Consider the following 25,172-nt stretch of genomic DNA (forward strand, 5'->3'; position numbering starts at 1 on the left):
ACTTACTCTGGAAAGGGTAAGCAGATGAGCACGGTACTCTTTACAACACATCCTTTGTAATGATTCAGAGTTCTCCCCCAGATATGTAAAGCTGCAACAATGCCTTTGAGGATTGTATACTTTTATTTTGGTTTTATTATAACATGATGCCAGAGGTGTGTTTGTTACAAAAATAACTAAAATCCCTTATCTATAAATTCCTAAAGGAAGAGAGACCGTAGGAAACATCGACGCCCTCCCATTCAATGTACAGCTATACAAACAGCAGTAATAATAGGCCAAGGCTGGGGGCTTCTATTATCTCCACACATGTACGGACATTGGGTCCAGGGAAGCTTTGGCACCGGTTTGTTTATCATAGGTTCTTCTTGTATGTTGTCCATGAAGCACAGTGGTAGCAAAATTGCCTTCCTCTTCCACATCAAAGGATCTCTCTTGCAGAGTATTTATTTTGTAGTGTACATGCGTTTTTTTTTTGTTAAATTGTTTTTGGAGGCAGAAGCATTAGAGTGAAATGTCCCTTTAAAGTTAAAACCTTAGTTAAAACCCCAAGAGAACATGATCTCTTTTCCGACAATGTTTGTATCGTCAGCAGAAAGGCCTGCCCTCCAAAGTATCTGCAGTGACATTAATGATGATGCTATGAAATGACTGTCCCAAGGACACACTGGGAACTGATGTTTGCTCTGAGGGCTTGCCATTCACTACAGTACCTGGGTGTAGCACATTTTGGGGGTTTGATTCCTACTTCTAAAATACATTTATTTTCCCCCAATGCATTAATTTGCATTTAAGAAAAATATAACTTCTAACTGACCTTTGAGTAGCTGAATTTTTGGCATCGTCCATTTAAATGTTTCTCATAGAGTAGCATTGAGAATAAGTAAATCAATGTAGTGCTTCTCCTGCAAATATGACAATTATTTTTCTCTTAAAGTAAGCAAGTTTACAGTGTATGAGTACAGAGACAGGATCCTTGCACCATAACCACATCAGTGCAAGGATGCTCACTCTCCACCCCCCCTTCCTGCCTTTCCCTCTGCTGCTCTGTTTCTATTTAAACTAAGCATACTCTTATTGTTGTACATAAGGAAAAGTAGGGACTACTTTTTCCCTATTTATAACTTCAAATTGACAAAAGTAAGACTTTGTCAACTTTGTCACTGGCTGTACTCACCTCCTTTCAGTGTTGCGTCACTGCAGTAGCAATTTGTGCCGACCCTCACAATTGCGAGAGTCAATGCAAGTCCGTTGGAAGACGTGGGCATGCACATCATTTGACGGGAAGGAAGGGCACAAAGATGGTGGCGCAGTGAGAGAAGACCCAGTGGGACTGACACATACTTGGAAAAGATAAGTTGCATCTGTCTCAGAGAATGTGTGTCGGGAGAGAGTTAGAGGGGGGCAAACAAATGACAGAGCTACTTTAATACTTTAAGTTAAAGGTAACTAGAATGGAATTATTTTCCAATTTTGTCTATTTTCCAAACACACCTGTTTCATCCCAAATCACACATGCTGGCAACAAACATCAGCTTCTACAATTCTACACTTGCGCCCCTCCCTGCATTGCTAAGTGTGCCTACTCCCTTTTTTCCATCTCTAACCCCCTCCCTGGGTCCGAACACATGAGATGCACTTGATTGGACCTAGTGAAACTTACCCCAGCGCTGAATTTCAGGTAAGTTTAAAGCTTAATTTGCAGATTTAAGTTGGGACCTAATTACTAATGTCTAGGAAGGCATTCTAAATAAAAGGGGAAAAAACTGTGTACTCAGATTCATGTCAAACTGCGAAAAACCAGGGTTCTTGCCCAGCCTGTATGGCACTGACAGATTAAGAACACGGGTGCCATGGATATCCTTTTTATTTTTTGTCAAACCACTCCTTAACAGTTTGACATACAACTGGAAGGTGTCACGATAACTTGTGACTCAACACGCAGAGTAAATAGATATGATAATAGCTTAGACCACGTCTACCGGTCCTTAGAATGGCCAGGTTATACGCTGTTAGAACAAGCCGAGTCGGCGAAACGAAAAAAAAACAATAGCCGAGTCAGGGAGGTTAGAACGGAGAGTGGTCAGGAGAAAGCTAAAATCAAAATACCGGAATAGACACAGGATATAACACACTCTTGAAAACGGAAAACAGAAATCACAACAGGGCAATGATCCATTCCCTGAGTGCTCCTTTTATACCCTATGTCTTTAAATTATAGCCACAACGGTAGAATTGGTCCGTGACGCCATCAGCGTCAGGACATTGGCACGCACGCGCCGCGTCAAAAAAGGGGCGGAACTATAGCGGCTGGCGTCTGAACCGCTGGAGACATGGGAGGGACCATGTGAAGGGTCCCTCTCCGTTTAGCCTGGGCAACAAAAGGTAATGTGACACAAGGTGGCACTCAGACTCTAGGCACCATAACAATGACAACGAGCTGTAATAATACTTCAAGGTTTGGTGCACTATGTTGCTTAGAGTGCCCTTTAATAGCTTTGTGCTCAGCTATTGTTCTGGTGTGTACATAGGTTTATGGAAATCATTACTGCTTATACAAAGTTGTGCAATGGAATTTATACACACTGAACGATGAAAAGCAAGCTTACTCTCCACATCATTTGAATAGGGTGCTGGAATTATTGAGAATATGGGCAATATTTGCATGTTGGGATGGACCAATTTTGTTATTTTGCACATTGTTAGACACACACATATTGACATTCAAACATTGGCATACGCAATGAATTACACAGACCGGCTCACACACGAACACATTGACACTAACACCTGCCATTGTTAGCTTTTATACTTGGACACCTGAGCACCTATTGTTTTAGGCATGGACACACACACACCTGGCCACGGATGAGTGCCCCTTGTTTAATACTGGGCACTCATCTGCTGGTAGGAACTGAATAATTCAGGCATGCCACTCCATTGGATTTTCGCAGGCATGCCATTTTTTAGGAGGGTCTGAAGCCCATATCTAACTGGCTGGGAGTTACTTTGTATTATAAAGATGCAACCTGCAGCCTACCAGCTGGTTGAGTGTGAATACTCATGCAGTTCATCAATAAGTTGTCAATGTTCACAAATACACCATTATTGTAGAGGCCCTGAGTTGCTCTGCCGTGTCCACTCTTTTCCTCCTCTGCTTATTCTAGGCCCCTCACTCTCTAGCTCTTTCTTGTCATTACTTCTTGTTTCTCATTATCACTCACAATCTTGTAATCCGGCACCTCTAACCCCTTTCTGCTTAGGCGTTTATCGAATGGGTGTCACATTTTTCAGGAAGGAAGCTGTGCTCATCAGACATACTCCGGAAACCCAAAATCATGTGTCTCTAGTGTGTGTAATTGTGTGTTTCAGAATTGACACATATATGTTGCAACTGAATGACAGGTGATCTTTTTATATAGCGCAGTATGCCACTCGCGTAAGTTTAAAATTACATACTCTTCTGATATTTTTTTCTTTCCCCTTGAGAACAACATGTTATTGTGGTGTGATACTGTGGTGTGGAACATATAATTATAGAGTTGGATGTTAGCATTTTTGTTTACATTATTTTATTTTCCTCTTTTGCTCCTCAGCGTATTCAAGAAGTCCAGCCCTAACTGTAAGGTAAGTGCTAAATTATAGACACCGCTGGTCCAAACTTTTCACACCCTGTATTCATGAAAGGGTTAATCTATTGGTTGTATGTTTTTTTTTTTTTTATCACCATAGTTCCCCCTGTCCCTCTCAGCAACCAATAGTAGATTGGTCCTTATCTCGTGGGGCCAGAAGCATCTCCCAGGGGATGAGAGTGGGGAGAGAAAGCTTAGAGATAAACAGGAGAGGGAGAGCAGATAGTGGTGAAGCATTAGGCTTGATAAATGGATCTGGACGAAAGGATCTCTGGAACCTGCGACTCCCTGGATCTGGATAGAATCCGGTGCATTGTACCACATGGTCTCACTGTGTACAAGAAGCAACTGCAGAATGTGGTAACTACTTTAGCAGAAAAGTTGTATTGGGTGGTTGGTTGGCTGGGAAGTGAGTAAAGAGCTGATAGGACTAGTTTTCCCATCCATCGTGCAGTGTATGGTACGAATACCCTGATAAGAGCTCCTGGGGGGGGGGAAACTTAAATGTTCATCTTTTAGTTGTGTTATTTTATTATTTTTTTTTATTGCAGCTTACAGTGTACCTGGGGAAACGAGATTTTGTGGATCACCTGGATCGAGTAGAACCTGTGGGTAAGTGCACGTTTAGATCTAGTGCTTTAAATGCAGTGCAAATTCTGCAGTGTTAAATATATTGAGCAAAGGGTTTTAAAAAGAGGAGATAACAATACAGTGTTTCTGTGGTGATTGCCCCACTTTTAGCTCTTTGCACTATTTTTCAGAACATGGGTTGAGAATATCAGATCAGCACTTGCTGTGTTGTGCTAAAGCAGATGCCCTATGCATGATTCCAGTGCAAAGGTTTAACCCATCGTCTGTGTCAAAATAAAGCCACATTATTTTTAGTCTCCGTTAACTTCTAAATATTGCATCATGCCCTTCTCTGATTTTCGCTTCACATTAACAAATCCTCCGAAGCCTCGGTAAAGGAAATGAATTGTACAGCTACTGCTTCTGCCATTCATCCGTTGTGAGGATGTAGCTTTGGCGTCGATCTCTGTCAGAGTCCTCTATGACAGATTGCAATGTAATTTAAACTGCTATTATTTAGGTCTGGGTTATTCTGTGGATAAACTCTGCCAACATTTTTCTGGCTGTACTAAATGCATTCATCCAGCGCTCAGCCAGCTGCTGACACACTCCTTTTCTTACAGGATTATAGAAGAGTGTCATGGGACTGTAGTTTCTCCATAGCTATTTATTATTGCACATCTACACACTGTTTCGTGAATCTATTCACCTAACCCTTTTGTCCTTGTGATTGTCTTAGGCCACAAACACTTTTCATGCTGCCTCATTAACGAGCAGCATGTTCCTCGATTTGTCCTGTAACCAAGAGCAGACTGGCAATTTTTGGATTTCAGGGTCACTCGTACTTCCCAGTAATTGATCAACAATATACTTTTTGAAATCTGAGCAAACCGCTCCCTGACATAACCCATATCCTCTGGTCCTCTGCCAGTTAATTCTCCGTATTCTGTGTTCCCAACAGGAAACTGGTCAACCTGTCTACTTTTGTTGCAAAGCTCCACAATTGTCGTGTTAATGTAAAAACAAAAAAAAACTAAAACCACAAAACCCTAACCTATTTGCCGCAACAGTAACTGCTGTTTTTGGTTTTAATCTGTAAACTCTGAACTGCATCATTGTAGACCTGCTCGAAAACGAAAATCTAAATGTAATTAATTGCAGTACATTATTGCTAATAAAGTCACCAGATGGGAAGTTTGTGCTAAACTGCAAAACATAGAAAAACCCTGTAGGAATTATATTGTGTATGTCTTCAAATTATCCAGACCCAGAAGTATGTAAAGTATTATTACCTCTGTCTGTAGATATTTGATTACAATGTAGCAGGGACAAAATAATCCTTTAACCCCCTTAAGGACCAAACTTCTGGAATAAAAGGGAATCATGACATGTCACACATGTCGTGTCCTTAAGGGGTTAAAAAGGGGTCCAGATGCTTGACCTTTTTTGTAGTTTTATTTTTTTTATTGGTAGGCATTGTGCGATTTGCTCTGCAGATTTGTTATATTATTGCGAATACCCTTCGCCAAATCCATTTTTATTATCCTTATTTTACAGATGGAGTTGTTTTAGTAGACACTGATTATTTGAAAGATCGTAAAGGTAAATTATTTTATTCTTTATATATTATTTATCTATTTTACTTAGTATGTCAGTATATAGTATGTAGCACTCTGCTCCGTTTATACTCCTCAATAAGATCATTCACTCAGAGTTGACAACTCTGGTACAGAATGATCAGATGCGTAAACATGTACTTGGGAAGCAGTAATAGGAATTTGCCCAGAGTAACTTTTTATACTTGTACCTCAAGCGCGATAATAGTCCTCAAACTCGTCTCACTACCTGTCATTGATCTAACAGCTCATTGTGCTCAATTTGTTTAGCAAGCCTACCATTAGCTTCCACTATTTTCCCATTTCTCCCCTCCCACCCCTTGACCTTCTCATTTGTTTTTTGTTTTTATTTCTCTCTTGTTCAGTCTACGTGACGTTGACCTGTGCTTTCCGATATGGACGGGAGGATCTTGATGTGTTGGGCTTATCGTTTCGGAAGGATCTCTTCATCTCCACTTTCCAGGCATATCCACCTCTTCCCGAGGAGAAGAAACCGCTTACCCGCCTGCAGGAGCGTCTGATCAAGAAGCTGGGGGAGCAAGCACACCCGTTCTACTTCACAGTCAGTCTACTAATCTGTACCTTTTACCCAGGGCTGGGCAATGCTAGGCTATAGCACCTATGAAGGCGGTCTGATATTTTGGGAGATATTGTTAGACATGTGGGGCCACTGCTGCACATATTTCAGATGATTCCATCCTCATTTCTTTTATATATTTTTTTCATTTCTTTTTATAACGAATTTTTAGTGTACATATTCTTTGTGCTTTTTATTCCCTCACTGTTACAGCATTTCTTTCCCTCCTCCTTTACCAGATTCCACAGAATCTGCCATGTTCAGTGACGCTGCAACCAGGTCCAGAGGATACTGGCAAGGTGAGAAAAAAATGTCTTTAACTCTCTCTTTATTCTCGCTCTCTCTCTCTCTCTCTCCTTCTGCCAATGCGTATCATGCTGACATATTGTGTTTTCAAAACAAGTCTGTGGTTTCCTTACTATTTTAGTTTTTTCCTTTTTATGTTTATCATAAAATAAGTACATCTTGCTATAATTGGTAGGTTATGCAATACCCTTATATCGTTCCTCTATTTTTTCTTTTCTTTCCCTTGCAGGCCTGTGGTGTCGATTACGAAATCCGTGCGTTCTGTGCAAAGAACACGGAGGAAAAAATGCACAAAAGGTAAATTGGTATTTTTTGGTTTACCGATACATACATGAACTTTTACAGCACCACAGGGTTTAGATAATCTTTAATTGTAGGTCCTGACCGTTGTAGGGAAGCCTGTCAAACAATATGTGTGTGTGTGTGTGTGTTTTTATATATATATATATATATATATATATATATATATATATATATAATACATTGCTAAACACAAATACACACACCAGTTAAGCCATAAGACTTGCTGTTCCCACAGAAATCTCACTTGAACAATGCTCTCACTACTGCAAGGCATTCTGGGTAGGCGTATGCAAATTAGCTCAACAAAGAACCACATTTTTGCCTCATAATTTCACTTCTTACATGGATTTCTTTGAGTCTGTGTATGCTGTATACAACAGCTTTGAAACACAACTCAGGAAGAGGAGCAAAGCCAGTGAACCCCTCATGGACAGCTGTTTTATTGTTAATGCAACTCATCAGCATGAGGTTATATTTGTGTTTAGCAATGTATTCATTATCCACTTCAGGTGGAAGGGGTTTTCATCCACACTTTTTTCCCCAAGCACAACTCTTTTGGTGTGTGTGTGTGTGTGTGTGTGTGTGTGTGTGTGTGTGTGTGTGTGTGTATATATATATATATATATACACACACCATACAAAATCTATATATAATTAAATAAAATAAATATTTTTAATAGATGCAATATTGAGATATTTATCACAGTCTTTATTAGCTAGTGGCTTTTTAAAATGTAATTTTTTTTTTTAAATTTCTCTGTAAATTTCTGCTTTATACTGAGTTCCCAGATTCTGATTAAAACTAGTTGGCTTTTCACAGTCCCTCCCTCTGGTGCTCTGTTTGCCCCATGGAGAGACTTAATACCCTGCTAGCCTTACTGTAATTTCCTGCAGCGTTATTGTTATAAGGCAGATGATGGAAAGTCAAAGTGCAATGATATGATTACTCCATATAATTACATAGGAGCACGCCAAGTCGTAAATGAGTTACCATGGAGTATATTGCGCAAAAAGGATCATTTAATTGCCCCTCTTGCATTCACATGTCAGTTTAAATATAGGGATCCTGGAGAAGATGTAGTTACCGTATATACTCGAGTATAAGCCGACCCGAATATAAGCCGAGGCCCCTAATTTTATCCAAAAAAACTGGGAAAACTTATTGACTCGAGTATAAGACTAGGGTGGGAAATGCAGCAGCTACTGGTAAATTTCTAAATAAAATTAGATCCTAAAAAAAATATATTAATTGAATATTTATTTACAGTGTGTGTATAATGAATGCAGTGTGTGCGTATGTGTGTGTGTGTATGAGTGCAGCGTGTGTGTATGAGTGCAGTGTGTGTGTGTGCATGAATGCAGTGTGTGAATGCAGTGTGTGCAGGGCCGGTGCAAGGATATTTCCTGACTTCCCCTCCTCCTCCCTCAGTGGTCCTTACCTCCCCACCCCCGTGTTCCTTCACCCCCCCCCAGTGGTCCTGACTCACCCCTCCCCTAGTGGTCCTTACCCTCCCCTCCCCTAGTGGTCCTTACCCTCCCCTCCCCTAGTGGTCCTTACCCTCCCCTAGTGGTCCTTACTTCCCCCTCCCCTCCCATAGTGGTCCTTATCCCACCCCCTCCCTCTCATAGTGGTCCTTATCCCCCTTCTCCCTCCCATAGTGTTCCTTATCCCCCCCATCCCTCCCATAGTGGTCCATATACCCCCCCCCCCCTCCCTCCCATAGTGGTCCTTATACCCCCCTCCCTCCCATAGTGGTCCTTATACCCCCCTCCCTCCCATAGTGGTCCTTATACCCCCCTCCCTCCCATAGTGGTCCTTATCCCACCCCCTCCCACAGTGGTCCTTATACCCCCCTCCCTCCCATAGTGGTCCTTATACCCCCCTCCCTCCAATAGTGGTCCTTATCCCCCCCCCCCTCCCTCCCATAGTGGTCCTTATCCCCCTTTTTTTGTTATTAATTTTTTTTTTTATTATTATTATTTTTTATTTTATTTATATATTTTTTTTTTCGTCCCCCCTCCCTGCTTGATATATGGCAGGGAGGGGGGCTCCTTCCCTGGTGGTCCAGTGGCAGTTCAGTGGGGGGGAGAGGGGGGCTGGCAGAGCTGTAACTTACCTGTTCTGCAGCTCCTGTCAGCTCTCTCCTCCTCTGCGCCGTCCGTGCAGCTCCTTCTATCAGCTCACACTGTAAGTCTCGCGAGAGCCGCGGCTCTCGCGAGACTTACACTGGGAGCTGACCGAGGTGCTGAACGGACGGCGCAGAGGAGGAGAGAGCTGACAGGAGCTGCAGAACAGGTAAGTTACAGCTCTGCCAGCCCCCTTCTCCCCCGGTCTGTATTATGGCAATGCAAATTGCCATAATACAGACCTTGACTCGAGTATAAGCCGAGTTGGGGTTTTTCAGCCCAAAAAATGGGCTGAAAAACTCGGCTTATACTCGAGTATATACGGTAATTTGATCTATTATTTTTTTGTTGTTTTGTTTTAAATACCTGCGGACAAACAGATTCACCAGAAATGTATAAATAAATTCAACAGATCAGTTCATCAGATAAAGTTCTTTCCGAAAATTTGCAGTGTGTGTGATACAACTGTCTTATCTATCTTTTCTGCAGGCTTAATTAAGCAATAAAAAGAAGGAATGATTTGCACTTTTCAAAAAGTTTTTTGCTTTTTATATACAAAATCTTAAATAGAACTTCACGATTCAATTTCAGTTTATTTAAACAAAAGCAAAAAAAAACACATATTGAAACATGTGTCTTAATTACGGAACTTGCCAAATTAAGAGGCTGGAGAACTATAGTATTGCAAAACCGTTGCTAAATACTGTCCTTTTGAGCAAGGATGAGGATGTGCATTAAGCTATTGCAACACGTAAAGTCTAAATAGTGAGCGAAAATATGTGACTTACATTTGGCAGAGCATTGATCTTTCTTGTGGCTGCCTGCCTACTGTTTTATTGTGTTTTGTGTCTCGTTAATAGAAGCGCCCCTATAAACGTGTGCATGGTCAGTCACCTTGCAGTGTTTGCCCCCTCTTGTACCGATTGGTTTCCATGCTAAGTATATAGCGGTGAGGACTAGCAGGTAGGCCCTCCGCTTTTGTAGAGCTACATATCCCTTATGGTCTTTGTTCTACAAGAGCTGGGGGTTCCTTTTCAACAAGAGGTGAGGGTGATGGATTAACAAGAGCTGGGGATGCCGGTTTAACAAAAGCTTTATGCACTTGTTGAATAGCCCTGCAACAGAGGTATGTATTTCAAAGTTCACCGAAGGGTTAATTTTCAAACACTTTTGCCCTATGACTGTGCTTGCTGAAACCTCCCAGCCTCTGCTAAAACATTTGCATTTGTTTGTGTAGAATAGATCCACACGGGCTATATTTGTAGAGGTTCACCTTACAGAGAGACATGACTTTAACCAAGGTTATAATCTAATAAATGGTCTACTTGGCCACGTGGCTCTTTTACCCATATCCTTTATTTCCCTTTTCATTTCTAGTGCAAGATTGCAGTACATATGGTTGGTGTTTTTCTTTTTTAAGCCAGGAAGCAGAAATATATGCAGATTGCCCCATACAGCTTAACTCCATAGGTGTGCTGTGTGTGCATGAACTGCTTACCCCTTCCAGTGCAGGTTTAGCACAATACAGAGAGAGGAGATGGTCGATTTGATATGCTAATTCAGTGCTAATTAAGAGGAAATTCTTGTTTTGAAATAGAAATAAGTGTCCATTTGTAGTCTGTTTACATAACTAGTGTAGTGGAACTGTCAATAGGTGTTGTTTGGGTTTGTGTAATTATAGGACATTTTGTCAAAGTCAAACAATCTCCATGGAAGCCAATGAAGCATTTTAGCACATTGGCACATTTAGCACATATCAATAATTTACCCCCGCCTCCCTTTTTTCCCTTTATTGTTTTGGACCTTTTAATAATAAAGGAGTAAGTTCTATCCAGCCTTTTCAATTTGTTTTTCTTCTAAAACCTGCAAGGAAAGGAGCTCTAAATGCGTAATGGAATAAGCAAAGATAGTTATTGCATTGTACATGTTAAGCTTGTTATAGCTCACCATGACTCTGGTTTGTGATATACTTTTTTTTTTTTTTTACCCTGGGGAAACCTCTTGAGTGGTGCCATGCTTAAATAAGATAATTAAAGCTTAAGGGGGAACAGTCTCAAGGATTTACTTGAAGAGAAATCACAGGATATTCTTCCTGTTAAACACTTTGTGAATAAAAATTAAAAATAAACTAGAAAAGCTACAATTTCTGGGGAAATTGTGAAGTGTTCTTGCCTCCATCAGTAGTCTGCAACTGGAGTGGGCGGAGTAACTGTTATCATTTATTTATATAGCACATTTAATTGCAACGTTGTTGCCCAAAGTGCTTCACAGTTACATTAAAACATACAGTTATAAAAACATTAGCAGGTGTACAAAAGGCCCTGTCTATGACATCACTTGCTGCTCCAGCCTGGCACAGGTCAGAGTATTTTGGCGGTTGCCATCTTCAAATGGTCGTATTTTAAAAACTATACATCCTACAGCGAAGAGCTTTATATTGTGAGAATCACAGGACCCAGACCTACATTGTGATGCATAGTATGTCTCTGAGATATTAAAAATGAAGGCACGGTCACAGTTTAGAAATTGCCCTTCAAGTTTGAGCTGGCTACAGTGGAGTTTCAATGAATGTCAATGGACGGAGTGAGTTGCAAACAAATGGTCATATTGTAAAAACTATCAGGACTATGGCATTTCTAGTGGCAGCAGGGATAGCTGAACGTTTTGATATAAGATTTGTGTAAGTGGACTTGAAAATGAGGGAGTGGTGGCAGTTTAGAAATCATGTCCTGATTTTTCAGCTTTTGCCAGCTCCCACTCTAGTTTTGAACATTTTGCCATTTATTCCTATGGGACCAATTTCGCCACAAGAACGACGATATTCCGTGAACCATTCGGCGAGACGTTCAACAAAGTAATAGCAATCCAATCGGGAACAATCTGCACGTTTTGGTATATTACTGTCTATGTAGTGTAAAAACTGTGGGAGGAGTTAGGGTGGTAAATTTGGCTATAATAAGAATAATAATATATATGTGAGATAACAGTAAGTGGTCTTGCTATGCAAGAACACTTAATAATATATATGTGAGATAACATTAAGTGGTCTTGCTATGCAAGAACACTTAATAAATCATGAACCCTCGAACCCTGACACTGCTCCAGTGAAGTCCGCGGTGCTGAAGCTGCTTCTGGCAGACGTCCAGTCAAACACACAATCCGATATAACGACGATCAGTACAGATTTTCAGGGCCTATCCGGACGGATGGGAGCCCTAGAGGTGATTATATTCAACAACTGGTTTCACTGCAGCAGGCTGTACTAGGTCTGTAAAAGGCCGGAAACCATGACTGCCGCTTTACAGCAATGGAAGACATGTGGCGCAAAAACAATGTGAAGATCGGGCATCAGGGAGGACACCCTTGCAGCAGAATTGCCATACTGCTGAGATGCCTATTAGTTGCTGTCCTGCCCCATAGACTAGGGAAGGCGATAGGGCTTCAGAACACACTGGTTAGAAAGGGATACTAAATAGTATCATATCTTTCTTTGTTTTATTTTTCTGTGTGCTTTATTCTCATCTGAAGGACCATAACAGATCAGGATTTTAGGATCGCTACATAATAGACTAAGTTTGTTTCACTGGATAAACTGTAAGCCGATCTCTTTGCTCAGACAAGGGACGATTTTGAATGTGTGGGCTAGTAGTCTACCTTGAAAATCTAATTTAGACTGAGGTCGCAAGATCCCATTTGATTCTCCTTATCATATCGCCTTGTAATTCATTGTTATAATTTATGTATATGTTTACTCTGTTGTACAGTACTTTAGAAGATCTTGATTTGTAGCCATTTTAATATCTTCTCTGCCTTCCCTTCAGAAACTCTGTTCGCCTGGTAATCAGAAAAGTACAGTTTGCTCCAGAGAAGGCAGGACCACAGCCAATTGCAGAGACCACCAGACACTTCCTGATGTCTGATAGATCTCTGCACTTAGAAGCTTCTTTAGATAAGGAGGTAAGTCCAGGAGAACTTGGTAACTGTAGGGGACAGGGAGAAACACACAACACGTGTCATGTCTGGGATATGTTGCGATTGAAAGAGTCATTTAAGTGCAATTCTTCATCACTGCTTAGAAGGAAAGGTGATAATCCTTTGACCTGCAAAGAGACACATTTGCTAGCAGGAACAGTATTCAGTAATTTACATAATCTAACTTTGTTGAGAGGGTCACGGGGTGGGGGCCTGTTATTCGTCAATCCAGTGAGAGAATGAGAGTTGATATTTCTGATATCTATTTGCAGCTTTATTATCACGGAGAAGCCATTAACGTGAATGTGCATGTGACCAATAACTCTAGCAAGACCGTCAAAAGAATCAAAGTGTCAGGTACAAATTCATTACATTCTACTCCGGCATATCAATACACTGTTTTGGTGATCCACTTAAATGTCAGGATACTATAACCACATCATGCACATATTTATCTCTATTAATCCGTTTATTTTCTGTCTCAGTCAGGCAATACGCAGACATCTGTCTCTTCAGTACAGCGCAGTACAAGTGCCCAGTTGCGCAAATCGAACAGGAGTAAGTGATACATGTGGTCTTTCATCTTTAGTGGGTCTTAATTTTTTCCTGTTTGCACTCTCCTTGCCAATTCAACTTCTCCTCATTATGCCCTATGCTTTGGCTTTGCTTCACTGATTGTCACATCAATATTGAATATTAACATCTTCTATAGAATAATGGCAGTATTTTTTTTTTTTAACCATTGAAACATTCAGAACCTCTTAAGACCTAGTGTTTGTGTTGGGGGCTAATTTCATTTTAAAGAGACAGCATTCTTTCAGTTTACAATACAGTCATTGGGAGCTTATTTCACATGTGATACTCTAGCCCAGGCATAGGCAACCTTCAGCACTCCAGATGTTTTGGACTACACCTCCCATGATGCTTTGTCAGCATAGTGGGTGTAAGAGCATTATGGGGCATGTAGTCCACAACATCTGGAGTGCCGAAGGTTGCCTATCCCTGCTCTAGCCTGTCTTTTACTGGCTTTTATCTGTAGAATTAAATTTAGAATTAAATTACTTGTTTTTTGTATGCTTTGCCCATTTACTGTCTCTGTAAGCCTCTAGGGGGAGCACTTTGTCTATATTGGATATTGTGAAACCTTCAGTTCACTGATGTTCAGGCTCATTGTCACACTGGAATTGCTTTGTAACCAAAAGCTTTCTGTTTGACTCCTTTCGATTTTTTTTTTTTTTTTTTTTTCTTCTTCTATATTTCTATAAATCCATTAATAACAAAACTGACATAATTTAACCACATGTTCTATAAATTATTGGAACACACACTCTCCCTTCATAAAGCCTAAAGTATTTCTCTTTGATCTTCCTAAAAGCCGTGTTTTCTTTCTCTCTCTCTCCTACAGTGACCAGGTTACTGCAAGCTCCACATTCTGCAAGGTTTACACATTAACCCCTCTTTTGTCAAATAACCGGGAGAAACGCGGGCTGGCGTTGGATGGGAAACTCAAACACGAGGACACCAATCTGGCATCGAGCACCATGTATGTACCTGCTTGGATAATCTGCTTCATGGTAATGATAAATGAAGTACCCTGACTTATGGTGTGCCCTGCTGTGCATGTTTTCCAGTGTCAAAGAGGGAGCCAGCAAGGAAGTGTTGGGAATACTGGTGTCGTACAGAGTGAAGGTCAAGCTCATAGTGTCTCGTGGCGGGTGAGTAAACTTTGCACTCACTCATAATGCTAGATGGATAATGCCAGAAAAACTAAGGATTAAACCCAGAATCCTTAGCCAGCAACCGGACGTACAACTGCTATTTAATAAGGAATGCCAAAAAAAAAAACCAGCAACGCAATTTCCAGTTTTTCCTCAAATTTTCCTGGTCTTTCTTTAGAATTAAATTACTTGTTTTTTGGTCGCCCCCATAATATTTCTCCAGTTCTATAATTTCTGTATTGAGAATATCCCACGATTACACTGTACAATTTATATTAGACTTGTGCAAAAGCTTTGTTTCTGCCAGTTTGTCCAAATACACACCCACATGAATTGATTTTGTCTGGGATTTACCTGTGGAATTTTATTCAATTAATTTTTGCACAAGTCTGTTTATATATAGTGTAAGCGCTTACATATGAAGATATATATTACCATGAAGAGGGTAATTCTCATTCCCGGGCTACTATCAGGTGTCAAAGGCAGTGTCGGCCCAGTCATCCAATCTGGAAAATTATAGTGTGTAAAAATGAAAAGGACAAGCTCTTTATTTGACATATTAAAGTATGTTTTATATATAAATATTTGATGTGAGATGAAAGCCCTGTGCTCCTGTACAAAATTATAAATAAGCGTGGGTGCACTTAATACGAAAGGGGTAAATTATAGAACAGAAACACAGTGCAAATTCGACGATTTGTTTTGGTCAGAACAATTACCTTAGTCCTTAAGGGGCTAATGTAACTGTGCAATTTTCCTCGAAGCCTTAGTGTTGCTTGTCTTTTTTGTTGTTGTTTTTTGTGTGATTCTTATCTTCAGCAAAAAATGAGTTGAATAAGTCGTCCTCTTCTCCGATAAGCATATAGCTTTGTGTATACATGTTCTCTCATGCCTCTCCATCTCCCTGTTTCTTAGAGATGTGGCGGTGGAGCTGCCCTTTGTCCTGATGCATCCAAAGCCACCAGAGCCTGTCTCGCGGCCTGTGTCTGGTGAGTAAAATTAATATCCGCTTGTAACGATCTTTCTGTCCATGGAGTCGGTGGTCCATCAGTCTTTCGCTCTCTGAAGTCTTCCTGCCACCCATATCGCCCTGCACACTAGAGTACTTGCCTTTAACACACTTTTGTCTTTTGCAGAATTCCCTCAGACGGACGTACCTGTTGACACAAACCTTATTGAGTTTGATACAAAGTAAGTTGATCTTATATTTAGAATATTTATGCATTAATACCAAGATGCAGAATTTCAGGTCCTAAGCTGTGAGCCAGATCTACAAGTTATTCACCATTGTAAATGCACATCATAGACCTTTTTGTACCAAGACAGGCGGACACTAAGCGAGATGCCCCCACCTTTTCCCAATCAGTTCCTCTTCTCTTCCTCGGTCAGGATCTGTTCTTCATTTCTTCCTGTCTGACCTAGTTTTCTTTAAAACATAAGACAAAGTAGGGACTACTTTGTCTTATGGAGGTTTCCTACACCTGACCAGCTATGACCAGCGGAGGAACAAAGTGTGATTCATATCCGGTGGTCAGAGCATTTTTCCCACAATTCTCACATTTGAGCCATGATCTTGCGATGCTTCCTGTCAGTATTCCCGAACGTCCTGTCACTTACACAGAACGCCAGCAAAACTTTGTCGTAACAGAATGAGAACAGTTTGTTTGTTCATGTTTATTCATGACACAATTCGGGACTTTGTTCGTATCGGAATTTAATGTAAACCCCCCCCCCCCAGGTGACGAGGGGTCCTCAAGCCCCTAACCCCTCCCCCCCCCCCCTCAAAAAATAATTAATAAGCCCCTACCTATCCCCTCTGAGGAGGGAACAATAAAACGAAATCCCTGTATATAAAAAATAACATACCATTTGATGTCGTCTTTTTTCTAAAATCTTCTTTTTTTCAGCTCCAAAAAAGGCCAAATATAAACCATAATACCCGTCGGACTTTGAAAATAAAATACAAAACCCAAGCGCAAAAACAAAATAAGATGAAAAAAATAAGCCTTTCCACACCCTGCAGTTAGGCTCAGAGCGCTCTGATTGATTAGTTTAGGCCAACCAATCAGAGTGCTCTGACAGGTAAATGAAGAGACTGACAAGTAGGTCTGTAAATTTACTTGTCACAGCACTCTAATTGGTTGGCTTAGAATCCAACCAATCAGAGTGCTCTGTGTCATTTTACACAGTGTGGAAGAGTTCTTTGGAATTTAAATTTAGAAGAAATGGAAAAAATATATTTTTTATTTTCCAAACATTGTGGTGTGCTGCAGCGGTTGAAAAGAAATGTTACTCCATATATTTTTGTCTTATTTCAGGCCTGCTCTTTTACTTTTAAATTTTAAATTATCTATGAATTCACATACAGGATCATTTGCTTGTTTCCCTTTATAAACAACCCCATAGTTTCTTTGAGCCCAGACCAGAGTTTGGATTGTTTTAATATATTTTAAAACTGCTGAATAGTACATGGTTTAAAACAGGGTGGATTTGAATTAAGACTAAATTTAAATCATGATTCTTAAATGTAGATTTTCCTCCTTGATAGTAATAATCTTTAGTATTTGCAACATTATGATATTTTACGTTTACTATAATAACTTAGTTTAAGAGTTACCAGAACAGCGTTGGATATTCACCATTAGAAATTATTGTAAGTGAGCTATCCCCAGTTCATTAGGTTTATCATTCATATTTGGAGAACAACTTAAATAAATAAAAGCTGTTCATTGTGTACATAGATTTGCAGAATAACAGTAAGATTAATGTCTTTCTCTGAGCTTTGTTTATTTTATAACACTTTTGCTGTGAAAAAAATGTATCTCTATGGACACAAGTTCTATTAACTTGGATTAATGGAATCCATGTACCAAAAATGTAAATATTATATGAATGTACAGCCTCGTACTATATAACTAATCCATGTAGCATGCTGAATAACCTTTGGACTATCTGTATTCTAAGTAGAAAACTATCTTTGGATAGATTATTCCTCCAAAAGTGTTTTGTTAAAAGAAGTCCGATTTTATAGAAACAATCGAATGTGACGGCAGATAAGAACCATTCGGCCCATCTATTTCTAAATACTTTCATTAGTCCCTGGCCTTATCTTATAGTTAGGATAGCCTTATGCCTATCCCACGCATGCTTAAACTCCTTTACTGTGTAAACCTCTACCATTTCAGCTGGAAGGTTATTCCATGCATCCACTACCCTCTCAGTAAAGTAATACTTCCTGATGATATTTTTAAACCTTTGCCCCTCTAATTTAAGACTATGTCCTCTTGTTGTGGTAGTTTTTCTTATTTTAAATATGGTCTCCTCCTTTACTGTGTTGATTCCCTTTATGTATTTAAAAAAAATAAAATTAAAATTGAAATAGCTGATGCTTATTTACCCTGGTTTAACACTACACACATGGATTTGTGTGTTTTGTTTATTGGTCTCTGTTTACATTTCTTTTCTTGTGTCCCTTGCTGCTTTGCAGTTTTGCTCAGGATGATGACATCGTATTTGAAGACTTTGCTCGTCTAAGGCTAAAGGGATTAAAGGATGACAAGGACGATGACGAGGCCTACTGCTAGCCTTCCTGCTGAGGGCTTCACTCACTGCCACAAATGGAAACCCTGCCCCTTTTTTTTCACACGTAAAGATCCCACATAAAGTGGGGCCGTTCAGTGCACCAAACAAGGCTGTGTATGTCAGTGTATTCACTCCCAGACTGTTACTGATGGGATGGAAAGCCTTCATATGCATCATTGTATAGATAAACACCCTGTGTTGAAAAGCTAAAGGCGGTGTGTGTACAGGTAGACGTCAAATCAGTGGCTGTGAATGGGAAGATGGGCTTGCATAGACACACAAAATTGTGTGTTCAAAGGCTGTGTATGATTAAATGCATATATATCCACTGGCATAGGCCGAGAGTGCATGCATACAGATGGAGAGGGCTCTTATACGGTGTATCGTAGGGCTGTGTGTAGACGTCTATGCCAACATTTATACACTGTAATACGGCTGTATATATAGCATTTGTAAATTGTATATAATTGGGGGATAAATGGAAAAGTTTGTTTTTGCATTATATATATTCACATATACAACACCTGGTCAAACCTTCCTGCACATATGACATAGCAGCACCGTGTGCATGTAAGCGTGCGAGATCCATATACTCGCATATATACAACACCTAGTCAAACCTTCATTCACAGAAGTTGTATGTATGAGTCAAATGTGTTTCATATCCTTACCTGTTTGTTTTGGATGTGTTCACACATTGTGGTTTGGTATTTGTTTTGTAACCTCTCCACAGTTGGTACACACCGCACACTGTATATTTGCACTGCCTTCACGGGCAACTCTGACTAACTTACCCCAACCGAGAGGTTTCCATGGCTGTGAATTAACTAGGATGGGTTCTCATCTGATCATGTCCAAGTCAGATGATCCGGGTGAGGGAACATGTACAGATCCAAAGGGCCAGTTTTAGACCTTCTACATTCAGGTGAATGACTTGAGGGTTTACTTTTATGCTTTTTAATTGGGGAGGGGAGGGTGGGGGGTTGGATGTGACCCTCAGTCCTGCTGAAAACATGGAGGGACACATGGGATTGAGCGGTCTCAGGGAGATCCAGAGCTGCCATGATCTCATTCTGGCCATTGTCCCCAGACAGTGTGACATGTCTGCTGTCAGTGGCTCCCAAGGGGACAATTTTATTCTGATATGTGAAATTAAGGGGAGTTTTACTCCTTCCTTCGCACAAGCTGCAGAGGACAGATGTCCCCTCCTCCTTTTTTTTTTTTTTTTTTTTTTTTCTTTTTTTATTTCTTTTTAGAGATGTGGTGTCATTTTTATGGTTTAATATTTTTTTTTTTTGGTTGCATTGATTCGTAATATATTTTTTTGTCTTGATGTAAAATGAAATTTTTGTGTCGTTTAAAAAAAAAAAAAAGAAATTAAAAGAAAAAAAGCTTCACAGGTAAACACAAAAACCTTATTTTTTATCTTTTTTTTTGTTTTTGCTACAATATTAGAACGTGAAGAATAAAAAAAAAAAAACTAAAGCAAACTGACCTTGTGTTTTTTTTTTTTTTTCCGTGTTTCCATCCTTGTATAATTTGCATTCCAGCTAAGTCAATGTGATCAGTCAGCCTGGGGCAAATCTACTAAACATCAAAGTGGTTGGGTGAGATTCACAAAGTTTGATGCAGGACAGTATGCTCAAATTGTCACGTCAACAAATAGCATTAGATTTGTATTCTACTGCCATTGTAGCATGTAACCAAGGCAATAGGGTACAAGTCTGAGGTGTTTGAAATAGGACACACATAGTTCTGTAAAATGCAAAATTCACTATTAGTTGTGTGTGTGTGTAGGATTAGCTGAGACTGTCAAGGAGGCAGATCAGGGGCAGAGCCAGCACAAGTCAAAGACCAAGCTGACCAATCAACATCTCCTCATAGTATTTAATCAATGCAACTCTGAGGTACGTTCAGTGTCACCATGCAGAGGGAGGAGACACTGAATGGCAGCACTGCCTCAGGAAGCACTTCTAGCAGCCAATCTGAGGAGTGGCCAGTGGAGTTCTCACTAGGCTGTAATGTAAACAATGTGTTTCCTCTGAAAATACAGCATTTACAGCAAAAAACCTGAAGGGAATGATTCTACTCACAGAACAAATTCAATAAGCTGTAGTTGTTATGGTGGCGATAGTGTTCCTTTAAATATCCTAGGAAAGTCTACTTTTTACAAATAGTTTTTTTTTTTGTAGTGATTTTGATTTAAGTAACTGTTAAAATTATAGTTTAAAAACACAATTTTAAAAAAGTTTATTTTTGTAGAGCTGTCTATTGCCCAGATTTGTAACATAGTTTGCCTTATCCCCTATAGTTAGCACATCATTTTGCATAGAGAAAGCACAACAAAGTGTCACATTCACGTTTCATTCATTTTTATTTCTGCCCATTTTTGTTTTGTTTCACCTTTTCTTTGCTACATTTTCTCCATATGTGATATTGTTATATTGTTTTTTTTTTTTTTGAATTCTTTATTTTTGCAGTGCATATGGTGGTAACATTCAGGCACGTGGTACCCCAAAGGCAATCCGCATGCATATTCAAAACAGAGAGTGTGTAACATGGAAAGCATAAGGGTATGGTAGTACAATGCACTATTTTTATAATTATGAACAGGCTTAAATCATGCTATTTAGGATTAAGACATTACATTTTCAACGTAATTCTGATAGCTTAGAAAACAGGCTTATAGTACAATCTTATAGAACAGGTGTATAAAGCAGGCTTGTAAAACAGGTTTATAAAACAGGCTTATAATAGGTGAACATATCCACCTGCATTGTCGCGACATCTAAGGCAGGGACAAGCAAAATTCACATTAAAACATATTGTGTAAGAGATTGATCTTGAGAGTTAGTACGGTGCTCCAAGTCGCTGCCTCTGCACATTTTTGTTAAGGTTATGGTACAAGAGGGAGCTACACAGCTTTTCCCTGAAATGGTTAGGGCATGAGTGACACATGCATGTCCTATGTGTACAGGCGTGTGGTTGCAGTGGTAATTGTGAGACCCTCTTATATGTGTGCTTATGTAATGTAAATCTTAGATATATGGCATGCTTTACTGTAGAAAACACGGGTGGAAAATACCAAGAGGTTGCCAGGCAGACAGGCATATGAGTGATATTGTTATATTGTTAGTTTTGCATCTGTTTTTTTAACATTTCCCCCCCCCCCCCCCTGGAATGTTAATGACTGGTCTTATTCTGTGAATGTGACTGATGGGTAAAGAAGACGTTGAAGAGGAAAAACAAAGGAGCACAAAATACAAAAAGAGAAGAAAAGTTGCATATTATTTCAGTGCTCTACAGAAATAGCAGCTGGAATAAGGCACCAATGTCTAATTGATGGATTAACCGTTTTATTCATAAGAAAATGGTGCCTGTGTGCAAAACCAGCACTAAAACGAACACAACATTTTATGTATAATCTCAGCCTTTCTATTTGCAATGTGTACCCTGGCTGTGCCTGATCTGAACATGATTGTGATGTCCTATAAAGTTAAAGGCAAACGGCGCATCATGTGAAATAAAAAAAGATGAACTCATGTTTTTAGTTTCAGGTTGTTTTTTGGTTTTATTTTCAAGTGTAATTTTTACAGAAGTGATGGGTTCCCATTTCAATACTTTTCCGACTTTCAAACCTTAATGGGACACTATAGTCACCAGAACAACTACAGCTTATTGTGATTGTTCTGGGGAGTATAATCATTTCAATTAACACCGTCTTTTCACAGAAAATGCGGTGTTTACATTACATTACAGGGTGGCCGTCCAACAACCATCCACTACTCCATCCATCTGGACCATCCTGGGTTGCACGGCACTCATCAGTGAGCAGGACTGTTTGAAAATTAGTCTTCGTGTATTTTTCTGCCCAATGCAGCCGTTTCTGCTTGTGAGCATTGGTTAGTGGTGGCCGAATAGAAGGTTTATGCACAGTTGCAAGACTCTGGAGGACTCTACACCTTGATGTCTGTGGGACTCCAGAGGCACCAGCAGCTTCAAATATCTGTTTGTTATGTAATGGTATTTTAGCAGCTGCTCTCTTGTTCCGATGCATGGATCTGGCAGAAATCTTCCTCAATGTGCATGAACCCGTCTGTGCTCTGAATCAGCCACAAATCTATTAATAGTGCAATGATCACGCTTAAGTTTTCATGAAATGTCAAATTTTTTCATACCTCGTCCAAGGCATTGAACTATTTCACTCTTTTACGCAGCATAGAGATCCTTTTTTTTCCCCCTTATTGCATGAAAATGGTACTCTGCTTTAAGGGACACTCCAGGCACCCAGACCACTTCTGCCCATTGGAGTGGTCTGGGTGCCAACTCCCACTACTCCTAACCCTGCAACTCTAATTATTGCAGTTTTTTCAAAAACTGCAATAATTGCCTTGCAGGGTTAATTCCACCTCTAGTGGCTGTCTCCTATAGCATTGATTATAACCTTTACACACACACACACACACACACACACACACAGCACCCTCAGAGAGAGAGAGACACACACACACACACACACCACCCTCAGACACACATCACCTTCAGTCACACAACACTCACACACAGCACACTCTCACACATATACAACACACACAAGTATGTATAATATATAAAATAACACTCAGTAAGTTAACAGACAAAAAAATGAGAAACATAGAATGTGACAGTAGATAAGAACACCCTCACACACACGGCACCTCTCTTACACACATGCTGCACCCTTCATATATACACACAGCACACCCAACACACTGCGCCCTTCACACATACAATACGTCCAAATATATATATGTGTTTGGATGTATTGTATGTGTGAAGGGCGCAGCATGCATAATATTATTATTGGCATTTATATAGCACCAACAGATTCTGTAGCCGTTTACAATATTATATACTACAGCACTACAGCATTATGCTAGATCCCTTACCCTATATACACTCTGAATCCTCTACACACACACACACTCACTCACTCTCTGGGTCCTTTACACACAAGATCCCCTACACACACTACATTCCTGACATACAAACTCTGGATCCGCAATGCACACACTACATTCCTTGTAAGCAAACACATACTACATTCTCTAAACACACACTCTCTACAACCCCTACACACACTACAGCCCGTATGCACACACTCGCTACATCCCCTATACACACTATGCCCCCCATAAACACTCGCTACAGCCCCTAGCCCCACATATTACACCACAAACACAAATTAAATTGACCTAAATTGACCCCTCCCCCCCGAGAATCTGAGGTTCTCCCTCTCCCCTGCCGGCTAATGCAGGGCTGGCGCTGTCCAAGCGCCAGCCCTGCAATGTGCCCTCATGGACCGGAGGGGAGATCAGAGATCTCCCTCTCCGGTCCGCAGGCACTGTTTGCTGGCAGGGGAGGGAGAGAGAGAGAGGACCCGGGGGAGCTCAGTCTGCAGCTCCGCCAGGTCCTTCTCTCGCGAGCAAGGAGCGTTGCCATGGCAACGCTCCGGATCTTGCGAGAGTGAACTCTAGCCCTGGAGACCGGGGCTAGAGTTCACTCTCACCACATGGACCACCAGGGATTCCCCACCGGACCACCAGGGATCGAGAAATGTCCCCCCTCCTCCTTAAACAAAGGTAAGAGGGGGGGGGGGGGCACGTTATGTATATTTTAAATAAATTAAAAAAATAATAATTTTATCAAATAAAAAAAAACACATAAAAAAAAAAGCCCCACATCCTTATCACACACACACGTTGTCCCCCACATACATAGACTGCCCCCATACACACACACACTGCCCCCACATGCATACACTGCCCCATACACACCCTACAAACACACACATACACTGCCCCCACACACACACACACCTTGTCCTTCACATACATAGACTGCCCCCACATACACACACTGCCCCCATACATACACACACTGCCCCCATACACACACTGCCCCCACATACATACACTGCCCCCATTCACACATTGCCCACCATACACATACACTACTGCTCCCACACACATACACTTCCCCCATACACACACATTGCCCACATACACTGCCCCCAATACACACACACACCCTACACACACATTGGCCCCACACACACATACACTGCCCCATACAGACAAACTTCCCCCCATACACACACTGCCCCCCACTCACACTGCAACGCACACACACACTGCCCCCCTAACATACACTGCCGTCCTCACGTACACACTGCAACTTTCACACACACACACTGCTCACACAGTCCTTCTTACACAAACACACACACACTGCACCCCTGCTCCTATGCCCTACTACAGCCCCATTTCCAAGCAGACCTCAGGTAAGTTGTCAAACTGTTCTTAAACGGTTTGACTACTTACTCTGGGAGGGGGTACTGGCACCATAACCACTACACTGAGCTGTAGTGGGTATTGTGTCTGAATTATTTCTCTAAATAATCTGCAAGTGCCCCTCCCGAGGTCAGGCTCTGGATCCGCCACTGACTCAACACACACGCAATCCCACAAGCAGGCTCCAAACACATGCACCATACGCTTTTCTGACCCTTTTGTCGTCTGGTATCCCACTTATGGAGACACCAGAGACAATTTAAAAGCAAACACAGCGCAAGCATGTTATTAAATTTGCTTGCACTGCGCAGAACAAATTCAGGGCCTTTTTCTAATGCTAGAGCTCCTCAGCGGGGCTCTGCGCATTGAACTAATATGCTCACTTTGAGAGGGGGCGTGCTTGTCATTAGTGATGACAAAACACATCCTCTCTGGCC

At 40.8% G+C, this 25,172-nt stretch overlaps 1 protein-coding gene across 4 annotated transcripts in view; it reads left to right on the forward strand.

Annotated features, from left to right (window-relative positions):
* ARRB2 (arrestin beta 2) overlaps window positions 1–19,617 on the forward strand; it is a 37,051-nt gene extending 17,434 nt beyond the window's left edge. For 2 of the 4 annotated variants that reach the window (XM_063449650.1, XM_063449647.1), the window contains exons 2-15: window positions 3,597–3,627; window positions 4,184–4,244; window positions 5,760–5,804; window positions 6,184–6,380; window positions 6,635–6,694; window positions 6,931–6,998; window positions 12,953–13,088; window positions 13,376–13,460; window positions 13,589–13,661; window positions 14,509–14,646; window positions 14,735–14,818; window positions 15,737–15,810; window positions 15,958–16,012; window positions 18,309–19,617. In XM_063449650.1, the coding sequence (XP_063305720.1) occupies window positions 3,597–3,627; window positions 4,184–4,244; window positions 5,760–5,804; window positions 6,184–6,380; window positions 6,635–6,694; window positions 6,931–6,998; window positions 12,953–13,088; window positions 13,376–13,460; window positions 13,589–13,661; window positions 14,509–14,646; window positions 14,735–14,818; window positions 15,737–15,810; window positions 15,958–16,012; window positions 18,309–18,405 (1,204 nt within the window). In that variant the 3' untranslated portion in view covers window positions 18,406–19,617. Of the gene's footprint in view, window positions 1–3,413; window positions 3,440–3,596; window positions 3,628–3,816; window positions 3,993–4,183; window positions 4,245–5,759; window positions 5,805–6,183; window positions 6,381–6,634; window positions 6,695–6,930; window positions 6,999–12,952; window positions 13,089–13,375; window positions 13,461–13,588; window positions 13,662–14,508; window positions 14,647–14,734; window positions 14,819–15,736; window positions 15,811–15,957; window positions 16,013–18,308 lie in introns of those variants that run through there. The other 2 variants (XM_063449649.1, XM_063449648.1) reach the window with 2 other exon arrangements.
* Window positions 19,618–25,172: the final 5,555 nt, after the last annotated feature.

The sequence above is a fragment of the Pelobates fuscus genome, chromosome 3, assembly GCF_036172605.1.
Source record: "Pelobates fuscus isolate aPelFus1 chromosome 3, aPelFus1.pri, whole genome shotgun sequence".
NCBI classification, from domain to species: Eukaryota; Metazoa; Chordata; class Amphibia; order Anura; family Pelobatidae; genus Pelobates; species Pelobates fuscus.